At 47.5% G+C, this 11,458-nt stretch overlaps 1 protein-coding gene across 4 annotated transcripts in view; it reads right to left on the bottom strand.

Moving 5' to 3' along the window:
- Window positions 1-7,606, bottom strand: part of LOC144170480 (uncharacterized) — a 99,075-nt gene extending 91,469 nt beyond the window's left edge. Inside the window, exon 1 of one of the 4 annotated variants that reach the window (XM_077700314.1) lies at window positions 7,062-7,606. In XM_077700314.1, the coding sequence (XP_077556440.1) occupies window positions 7,062-7,248 (187 nt within the window). In that variant the 5' untranslated portion in view covers window positions 7,249-7,606. The remainder of the gene's footprint in view (window positions 1-7,061) is intronic. The other 3 variants (XM_077700312.1, XM_077700313.1, XM_077700311.1) reach the window with 3 other exon arrangements.
- Between the last annotated feature and the right edge of the window lie 3,852 nt (window positions 7,607-11,458).

Here is an 11,458-nt window from a genome sequence, read left to right as displayed (position 1 = left end):
TGTTGTGTCGTTACTGTTGGTCTCACCGACTCAACCATATCTGTTAAGTGCAGGAATAATACCTGAGCCATTCAGAATACACGACCGAGGCTTAAAGAGACCGTAAAAACAACATGCGTTCTTGTTTTTTGATAAAAAAAACTTTATAGAAAATTTTATAAAAAAACTTTTATAAAAACTTTACAAAAAGAATAATTATCACAGACATTGACAAAGTCTTAAATTTCTCACATCACGTCGTAAGCAATGACGCCATAGGACATATGTGTCAAAAATGAATTATTCGGTGTGCTAATTAGGTGCCACAAGTCAAGCGGTTAGGTGAAACGGAATCACCGACATCCCTACGAATTTGCCGAATTGTTTTAAGTGCGAATGCACTTCTTAAGCGAGCCTGAATCGTCCGCCGCCGTCGTCCGCATAGCAACAGCTGCGGGTGCGCGCGCTCCTCGTCTTCCTCGTCTTTCCTAGCAACGGGGGGAGATGGGCGCGCGATACTCTCCTCCTCCTCTCTCCGCTCAGTGACTGCGGGTGTTGGGCGCCTCCTCTCCACTTCGGGCGGGAGAGCTCTCGCTCGCGTAGCGGGCGCTCCGCATTCTGACGCGTGAGGGCGCTCGTGTAGCCCTCGCCGTAACGGCGGGCGCTACTCTCCTCCTCCTCTCTCCGCTCAGTGACTGCGGGTGTTGGGCGCCTCCTCTCCACTCCAAGATCACGGTATCCACCGTAATCGCGCAATCAACAACCGTGCATTCGCACTTACACACTCTCCCCCTCGGGGAAGTGCGAGGGAATTTTTTTTATTGGCGGTTGCTCTTCTGGTCGGCTGCCAATAACACAAACCATTCCTCTAACGTCATAGGCGCGCGGCGAAAAAGTGATTGAGGAGTTTTCCACTGTTTCGAATTCTTTATTCGTTATCGAGTTTAGTTGTTAAAAGTTCGAACTGAAAGCTGCATGGTTGTTATTTTGACCTGGTGATCTTTCGAATGAGCAAAATATTTTGCTTTCGTAGTCTGTTTAAAAAACGCAGATTATATTTACTAACATGTAAAAAAAAAACCGGAAGTTCACCTGTGTTCTATCACCCGCTATTAAAGGTGCTACAATATCCTGTGAAAGCTGCTCTAACAAACAAAAAAGCATATCTATTAACGTGAAAGTAACCGTGCTGGTAATGACATATAACGAGAAGCAATAAGCACCTTCTTAAATACAAACACGGCGAATTCATCCAACCCTCAAATAACGTCAGGAGGTTGTATTACATTCCACGACCACTCAAGTCCACCGAGATTCATCTGAATTATTTCATCCGACTTGTATGAGTCCCCTCATGATCTTTTTTCTGTTTCCAGCATCACCTTAAAAGCACGCTGTGTCAACAAAATTTACTGAATTCCAGAGACGGACAATTTCGAGCTTTCACACAACAACCTGTATGCAGATGTAATATTGGCGTGATTCATCGCTCTATTCTTGTTTCTCTTTTATATTTCATTTGTAATATATATGCCTTAAAAATGTCTTCTGTATATAAATTGTGTTCTTCATGCGGATGAGAGTGTGATACCACTATACTAATCTAGAACGCATGCGCCGTAATATTCGTAATACACCTTGCGGGAGATGTCGTAAATATGCCTGCGCGGAGTCAAATCTTGTACAATACAATGAAATAAAGCTTTATGATGTCGTAAGAACGGACTAGTCAACCTCGGCCGATTTTGCGTGAACAAGTTGAAGCGTCGAATGGGAAGCATTCCGTATTTTCCTGTTTATAGTTGAGCGAAGGCTGGTGCATAGCAGAGGGAGAATGGGACACAGAATTCGACAGCCTCACGCTAGGCCTAACATTACGCTTTCACGGCTAATGCCGCCAACTGGTGCCCGGAGCTCGATGTACAATCACGCGTCGTAAGGCTCAATTTCAGAGTTACCTAACGTTAAACCTGAACTTCAGACATTAGGACTACACTCCAAAAAATGTCCGCGTGTCTCCTTCGCCACAACGTACAGAGGAGGCCTATCACTGTGGTTAAAGCGGTAATATAGGCCAATCGCGACACCAGCACAAGGTCTGACTGAAGAAATGCTTCCATCTGCAGCGCCCTTACATTTATTCATGATTTCTCTGTAAATATTGCAATGAATACTTTATGACGAACAAACATGAAATTGGTTATATTTATTTCGAAACTATCTAGTTTGCATTGCTAAAATGTACAATCGCCTGTATTTCTTTAATTATTTTTGTTTAGCTTCTACTGATTCACAAACCTTTCCCCGCCAGTATTGTAGACCCTCCTCAAAGTTCAAATCTGGCGCTGTCTTTAACACGAAAGTGTTTTATGCCCGGGTACACTAAGGTCGCACTCACGTTATATACGTCACGGAAATGACGTCGCCAGAAAAAGTGCAATTGACGCTGCGGCGCCCGGTTTCGAGCCCATACCCCCTCGGCGCAACGGGAGGTGCGTGGCGCTCTACCGATCGAATGCGCTATGAGCAGAGACTCGAGCAGCTCGACGAACACGTCTTAAAGGAGCCAAGAAGACAAAACACAAGTTTGGTTCCTTCAAAAGACGGCCTCCTTAGAATCATATTGACACCAGTTTTAACGTAAGATAAGCTATATAATTGGGAAGAAGGGAATGGTCATGCGACCGACTCGCTCATTTCCCGCAACAGAACCTATGATGTCATACCAGCCCGCTCTGCAATTGGCAGAGGCCGGCAAAAGGAAACGCTAATTAGGCTGAGCTTATAAGATTGCTGAACGAGCTATTTGTGCTTAAATTTAGGGCACATTCTTTTTAAAGCATAAGAATGGTGGGACAAACAGTGGAAGTTACGAAAACACATGTAAATATAGAAGTACCGATGTGTACTGCTGTTGGTACTGAGCGCATACTTGATTTAGCTGCACAGCACTGCGGGGCTTTGGGGTTGTCTCAGACGACACTGGCCGACTGACGAAAGCAACGGTGTCTTACGTGACCATATTTTATTAAACGTTTATTTCTCTGTCTTGTCGAGCGAGCACTATGTTTCACGAAACAATTTTCTCCCAGAACAAAAACAAGCCAGGTTTAAATACGGTTAAAACCAAACCAAATGCAGAAAACGGCTTGCCACGGTATGGTGGCGCCATCTAGGTTTAGTAACGTAAACAAACGCGCAAACGGCGAAAGCGTGAATCAAGGCACCCTAGGCTGCAGAGCGGTCGGTTCCTGTGATGTCATTGCAGACCACGAAAACGCACGATTTAGCGGTAAAATCAAAATTTTATCCTAAATTGATTAATTTAAGAGTGAATAGACCTTATGTAAAAGTACCGCCGTCTACCGGAATAAAAACGAAACGAGCACGCGACGCCATGTTGGGGGATGGCGGTCGTGGGATTGCTTGGTAAAGAGCGTGTGAGGGGCTTTCTGGGCTAGGCGATTCTTTTATGTTCAGATTTAAGCGCAGCAAAATGAGCGACGAGTGATCTGTGGCCTTTCTCTGTGGCCCACATTTGCGAGCGACTTCGTAAATACGCATTATGCATCACAAAAATAGTCAGGGAGGCACCGGCAGGGAACCCTTTGGAGGCTGTCGCGTTTCTTCTCTTTTTTTTTTTTTTTGATGTGAGAAAGCGAACATTGAAAGTACATTCCTGCGGGTTTCTCAGGAGGTTATTCCTGAAACGTTTCGAGCCGATGCGGGCTGCCCTGAGGTTGAAATGGGGGAGGGGGAAACACAGTTGTATTTTGTCTTCATGGGTTCTTTAAATCCTTCCCTATGACTCATTCAGACAGTGCTCCCATCTAGGAGAGGCGAAGCGAAGTAGCGCGTCGTGACGCTAATGAGCGCCCACAGTTGGCGTCTCGATGCCAGCGCCTTCGTGTACGGGGGACGCGCGCGAATTGAGGCACCCTCGGCTGTGGCGTTGTTCCCAAGAACGTTGCGCTCAAGCTGTGCTGTTCCTGTGCATGTCATTTTTGGTTTTGTTGTCCCGGGATGTACCGCTCTTTTTGTTTGTTTGTTTGTTTGTTTGTTTGTTTGTTCTTCGCGAACCCTTCGCTCATGAAGGAAGTTCCTTTAACACTCATCTGCTCTTGTGAAGGCACCTTTCACTTTCGGGTTTTATCGATTCCTGTGGAAGAGGGTTCAACCACATTTTTGTGGTCTCTCGCATAATACAACATGGTCTTCATTCAATTCGCACCAAGAATACTTCATCTTGTTTTTCTTACATATATCATTGCTTTAAAAGCTATCGACTCAAAGCTCACCGTTTGCAGCACGAACTGCGAACCCTTCTGGGTGGCATCTTCTGGATATTATACCAACAAAGACAGCTCGAAAAGACGTGCTCAGAGGGGCTGGTCTCCTGCGGGATAAACCAGCTGACTACAGCCGCTGGGTTCAAGAAAACAGATACTGCAAGTCACTACTGAACGTTCTGCACGACACTATAGACTGCATGCCCACGAATATAACAGGCCACTCTTATTGATTTCCTCCCTCTTCCCTTTCACTCTTCCCTTCTTTCAACCTCGCTTCAGGTGTCTTGTGGCAAAACGATGGAGCAAAAAAAACATACATTTAACGAGAAATTTACCCCCGAAGATATTATTCGGGATTCGTTAAATTTCGAATGACTGCGCCTCATATCAAGCAAAACCGTTGCCAGACGATCAATGTCCTATTATAAAAGTCTTGGCTTTGAAAATAGTGTGACGACTCCCGGGTGAATATTACCTTTCAAAACACCGTTATTATGACGGTCAAGGAATTCGCATTCCATCTTTCGCAAATGTTCCACAGCCTCTCAACAACCGAAAGATTCAAAATTCCCCCTTTTCCTCACCGCTGTGTAGTTTTTTTTTAGGTGTTAACATTGAGAATGCTCAGGATTCGGGCAGTACAAATTTCACCTAAGAACTGCAAACCGCTAATCACGCTTCTGTCCCCCTTACAGCCTTACCCGTACCCACGCGATCGAATAAAAATCATTTAGACTTCTTTCGTGCTTCATGATAGGCACTAATTCTAGCAGGGCCTGCGCAACTCCACAGAATTATCCGGTGCGCCCATCTGCTTCGGGGAATTTATGTCTTAATGCATGCAGTTCACGATGATTACCTCCGGAATGTTTTTGAGGGCTACTTGGTATTCACATACCTGTAGTAAAACTCGTTCCTCGGCTTTTTTATGACCGGTTTCTGGTGGGTTCTCAGCGCATTTTCCAAAAATAGAACGCAGCCTAGCTTTGAAAATATATTTGTTTATTTATTTATTTTTAGTCACGTGAACCCAGGCTTTCATATCAAAAGTGCACCGATGAGAGTGGACAGGACACTGCGACAAGCAGTAAAGCCATAGAAACGTCATGCAGGCGGTTTCAGGGGCAGTTGGCTGCTAATCAGACCACGACTGCAGGCCAAAGCAGATTCGTTGATTACACTATCGCAACGGGAAAACTATGGCAACGGCAAGCTAATAAAGAGTTCCTGCAGGCGTGTGACTCAGCTCTGGCGAGAATCACTAGGCAGCTTTGGCGGATCTTGAACGAGGAAGCCGGGTGCTGCGTACGTGCCCGACTTAAAGAATCGGCTACTCGAGGGCAAAGACCTTAAAGCACCTGTCCTATCTACTTTTCCTCAGCCGCATGTTTTGTATATCTCTTCGCATTTTATGACTTGTCATGTCATCCATAATTAGGGTTAAGGAAGGAACAACAAAAGCTGTAGGATGTCAAAAGAGCATGCTGAGGTAGTATGCCAATATGCGGTAGCTGTGGCGTAGCCGGAAATATTTTTCGGGGAGTTCTATGGGCCGCCGGCAAAAGAAAAAAAAACAAAAGGAAAGGTTGACGGCGTGCAAGCATCATTTCATTTTCTTATTTAGTGTTTACACATTAATATATCTACACGGAGTTTGAACAGAGTGAACAAAAAAATGGCGAAATGCAGAGGGAACAGACGAGGGAATCCACAGCTCAGAAATTTGTTTGAGGTTTTGTAGCGCAGAATCGTTACGCTTACCGGGTTAGTAAAGCAAACGCTTTAAGTTCCAGGTTTGAAGCTACTAAAACAGAATGCAAAGTTAGATGACTAACTGGCAAAGTTGAAGTAAAAATGAGTGTGTGTGGACTTTTCTTTCGATAAATGTTCAAGCACTGGTGGCCGAATTATGTTGCCCACGTCATGCTCATCCATTATGACTCAAAATGCACAACCGAATGTAGCTGTCAGTGTCTGGCATTTGAACTAGTCATTCGTCACGTTGGGCAGATGTATATCGAACATAGAAACACACTACCCACATTTATTTACCTTTGCGTTGGTTTTAGGTCGCGTGGACATTGGAAAACTCGGAGAGACAGAGGTATGAACTGGAGGCATTGCCTTTAAATGTTTTGCCGTTGAGGGATGATTTTCTACTCACTACTTCAAGTTATCTTTGCAAGCTAAATCAATCTTCTTTAACTGCTCCGCTGCAAAAAAGGCAGCCAACATATTGTCGAATGAAGAGATAAAACAACAGTCGCTTTGATTATGAATAAAGTATTTAGTTCTGTCAGAGGTATGTGCCGCCCATTCTCTTTCCTTCTTTCATCTGCTGTATCTGTGCTATAAGTAATTCTGCATTCTTTTCTATCATTATCAAGGATGGAATTTAATGCAAAAGGCGTTTGCTGCTGACAATGCGGGTCACGTGACATTGGCTCCCATTATCCGACAGCAGAGGTCCTGAGAGAAAAAACTCGCAAACGCAGCCGAAACGAGAAAGTCTCCACTCGGGACTCCCATGTTTGATATCAGCCAGTGGCAACCAACGATGCGTCGTCCTCAGAGCCACGTTTGCGCTGCCAGGTTCCCCTGCCAGCTTAGGCACTTGCAAATAACGTTCGGCACGTTTCTTAGACAGGCATGGCATTTTTATGGGCGGTAGCGGTAAACTGCCTCCGGCGCAAAGGGCGATCCGTGTACGCTTCTCGGCGCGCCTCCATGCAATGACACATCCCTCCGCGAGAGCGATAACAAGCGGAACAGGGGACTCAGGCTACGCACCTTCCGTACGGTCCAAATCGCGGGAGCGAATCGGCCTCCGGTTGAAGCTCTCCGCCTTAGCTGGCTCCGTCGCACACAGTACCAGCACCAAGCTGATGGTCACGGTGACACTGATCACGGTACTGAAACCTTTGATGCGGACGGGCGAAAGCGGGCGAACATCACCCAGCGTAGCCCGACCGCTCATAGCGCCCGTTGGCTCGACGCCGACCTCGCACTCTCCAACAACCACGCCGGTTCTCGATGCCTATCCCTCCTGACCCCTTTCACTTCAAAGCACCGCTTCGGTCTTGCCGATAGAAGGGACGGAACCTCCACCCCGCAGGTCTCTCTCTTCTTCTTTCGCGTTATCCACTCTCACGTCATCGATGATCTGAGGATCCGAGGCCTCTTCAGTGTCCGCCGTCTTCACGGCATAGCTTAGACACGAACTGAGCCGGTGCGCTTCGGCGGAGCGGCGGCGGCGCCTACGGCTGCGATGCGCGAAGCAGGCAAATAGGCGGTTAGAAGGGGCTACATCGTTGAGGGCGCGGGCGGGGGAGAACGGCGCGCCGCCAGCGGTCGCACCCTCTCCCTCGCCATCGTGGAACCTCTTGTTTCACGCGGCTACGCTCTTCCCGCTCGCCGTTCGCGCTATTGGTTCACACTTTATCGCGAGATAAGCAATCGCGATATAGGCCTTTCCGCCCAGGGCCGCTGCGTCCCAGCGCCGGCGTGCGGGGTTTCTGATTTCAGGCAGCTCTCTCGTGTGCTCTATACCATGCCGCTGAGGGTTTTCCAATCTACTAAGCGTAGAAAGGAGATCCACAAAATGTGAAACACGGGTCACTGACCGAGCCGAAGAAATAAAAATGACGTTTTGGGAGCACTACAGCTCCTTTGCTCGCAGTTGTGACTTAGTTCGCAGTTGTGGTCAAACGAGCTGTAGCGCTCACGAAACGCCATTTTTATTTTTTTACTTGGTCAGTGACCTGTGCTTCACCTTGTGAACAAAGAAGCGGTACCGCTTCCGAAACATCATTTCTATTTCTTTCAGTTGGCCGGTTACTCGTGTTTCATCTTTTGCAGTATGCCAGGCACGTAGGCAGGGGGGGGCCCAGGGGGGCCCGGGCCCCCCCCGAAATTCGTCCAGTCGGCCTTTAACGCCAGAGAATCTTACAAGTTCTTCGAAAAACGTTAGAAAGCGACAGGTTCCTTTCCCCAAGCAATTGCGCACGCCGCACAGTCACGCAGCTGTTTCGCATGCGCAGGAAAACGAAAAAAAAATAATGTTACTTTCGCTGATTTTTCAAATAAAGATACTAATGATAATAAGTCGTCAGAGATAAAAAGAAATAATCAACCGTAGTATTACTGAAAAGCTACTCTTATTCCGGATATTATCCCACGGCTAAATAGGACTTTATTTTGTAAGGCCGCATAACTTTCCACAGACTTAAAAGAACGCGGAATTAAAGCAAGAGCATGTTGTTGCGACTGCGGGGTATCGTGGTCGAAGTGGACGAGGTTGTGTTACTTGCAGTTCCTCTCCAGCTGCGACGACTTGGGCCTGGTGCTATCCCGAGCCTGTTTCCAAACTGCCGTGCCTACCAAGCCGATCGAGAAAGAAAGCGTTATACTAGTATTTACATGTTCAGGGTTTGAGTGAACAGGCATTGCGTTCCTGGTGGTGCGAGATTAAATAGACTTTGCTTGGTCCATCCCTGTTCTCCCTGTCTCCACGCTGTGGTCAGGAGGCACCAATCAGGAAAACTTCCGAAAAGGTCAAAATGCACGCACGCGCGCGCACACACACTGAGAGGGCATCTTTCCCCCTCTCGTAGCTGGAAGTCTGTCACCTCCGGTGGCGCTTTCTGCCGAAGGTCGACGTCCCCGGGACCACCAATATCGAAGTCCCGGAAAAACATTTCCTCCATACCCACGCTCTGGGACTCGTTGAACAACAGCTTCTCGGGCGTCGGCCACACGCCGCCAATGAGGGAAACCGTCAGCACGCAGCACGCCGACGAAAGGGAGATGCCGCCCAGGGCTTTTGTCATCACCTACGGTCGTTAGGGCCGCATTCGGCCCGCCGAGGGAATGGGTGCTCGAAGTCGCCGACAAGCGGATTAGCCACCGCAGCACGGATCGCCGCCGTGAGGTGGTGGCAACTTGGGGAGTATTCAAGTGCTTTGTTTGACTGATAGCTGCGCGGCGTGGGAACACGCACGCGTACGGCTTTTCTTTGCCGCAGACGCAGAGTTTTTCCGCGACCTGACGGCGGAAGCTAACCGAAAGCTAGGAAAAGGGGACTTCTGTATGGAAAGCGACGTCTTGACGACCCATTAACCCGTTCGACCCCGCTGGCGCCTCTGCGAACCCCACCACCTTTTGTCCGCTGCCTGTGTCGTCGGGCAAGCGCCCGCGTGGCGGAAGGAGTGAACTGGAATGAGCGGATATGCGGCTCTCCAGTAAGTGTACACGGGCGGCGTCGCCTCCTCTTACTTTGTGCGTGTGGCCGCCTAAGTACGGCGGTGACTTCGCGACTGATTGCATCTTTAGTGGATGCACAACATGCCAAAGAAAGCAAAGTGCGGGATTAGTTCTCAGCTGGGTGACTCCGTTGAATGCCCCGCCGCTGGGACGCGCCGTCGGCGCCCGGAGGTTCGTTTCAGCCGCGAGTCGGCGCGAGCAGTTCATATCTCTCCAAGTAGGACTCTCCACTGTCCGCAGTTTGAATTCGACGAACGGACTTGCTGGGGTCCGCCGAAGAGGGAAAAGGGAGGGCGACTCCTCGGCGCTCCTTCCCAGGTATGTATATAGGGGCATGTTCTCCGCGGGCTGGCACAGCGAGGCATGATTCAGCCGATTCAGCACCTCTGTTCGGCGCTCCTTCAGACCAAGCAAATTTGTGTCGGGGCGCTCTGGCGGAACAGAACGCAGCCATGGGGAAAGAAGGTGCCAGCCAGGGTTCAACTTCAACGGCCAGGAAGCGACCAGGACAAACGATGAAATTGACAAGCTTCTTCGCTAAAGTTCCAAAGGTGGGTCCTGTGTTTTTGTTATTGTCTTTGCTTGTTACGCCCGCTTTAGCGAAGCGGCAACTTAGTAATTCCCAGCTTGTGACCTTCTGAGCAATAATATGATACTGGTTTTGCCATAAATGTCTATTTCTGAGATGGCTATTTAAACACGATGCATCGGTCGAGGAGTGCAATTTTCCTCATATAGCGCGAGTGCAGTCATCGCTTTAAATATCTTGTATACTTGCTACGGGTATGACTGCACGACGCTTTTTTGTTTTCTTATCACTACAACCATGCCACTTTCTAATCGGGCCATCAGGAATGATGTCTCCATGACCGCAAACGATGGCCCCGTTACGCCATCCGTAAAACACGCATTCTATTCCAGCCCAGACGGCCGAATTTGCTCCCGTCTAACGCAAACTAAATTTTTGCAGTTTCAATATAAAAATGCACTTGAAAGTATTGGTAGCAGATTTTAAAGATAATACTGTACTATCCTCCTATGTTGACGATTTAAAAAGAAGACAAAGATGGAGAGACATGTACAGCTCGCCCCTCTTTGATTGAGCAGTTTTTCTCCTGGCAGTTAAATTTATTGTATAATACTGTTCGCGTGTTAATTCAAAGTCTTTTACCTTGACCTCCACAGACGGCAAAAGTCCGCTAGTGCGTTTGTGTTCGAGGCACGGATATCTGCTTTTGCGCTACTCACAATCACCACGACGTCGGGCACGCAAAAACACGCGACGCAGCTGTATTCAACATGCTAAAGGTCTTTTCTTACACGACAGTTTTCATAATGAAAGCGGCGCACCACCGTTTACAGTTCATTGGAACACTAAACGAATGTTCGCGTACTCGCAAAAATAACCTCTGTCGCTTTTTCGTAATGACGATGAGTCGATGACACTCCATTTGAACCCTTCGATGAGATCATGGGAGGCTGTTACAAAACCCGCGAACGTGGTTGCGGTTCAATATTCGGTTTCAAAGTGCAGGCAATTTTTGGACTCGTATAAATTGGACAAAAGGTGCGCATTAGATTGGAGTAAGTTCAGTTCCAATAGCTAGGGAACGAAAAGGGTTCAATGCCATGATAATGATAAGACTGCGTTTTCGCCCATTAAAATACAGATGACTTCCACAGGACTACAACGTCAATTCTATATAATCGTGTTTGAATTAACGAGACTCGACTGCATCTAGTCTAAAACAAAGAGCACTATACACAGGCACATATGGCGCGAAAAACGAAATGTATTGAATGTACGGATACTCGGAGTCATTTTTATTTAGGGTGCTTGTAAAAGCGGAACTTGGCATAAGTCCTACGACAATAATTAATTGAAACATGAAAAACTATTGTCAGAAAACTTACGTATGATTATT

This window comes from Haemaphysalis longicornis, unplaced genomic scaffold, assembly GCF_048455015.1.
Source record: "Haemaphysalis longicornis isolate Haplotype H1 unplaced genomic scaffold, Haemaphysalis longicornis Haplotype H1 scaffold_2, whole genome shotgun sequence".
Taxonomy (NCBI): domain Eukaryota; kingdom Metazoa; phylum Arthropoda; class Arachnida; order Ixodida; family Ixodidae; genus Haemaphysalis; species Haemaphysalis longicornis.
Note: the sequence above shows the minus strand (reverse complement) of the source record. Positions and strands in the feature narration are given on the sequence as shown.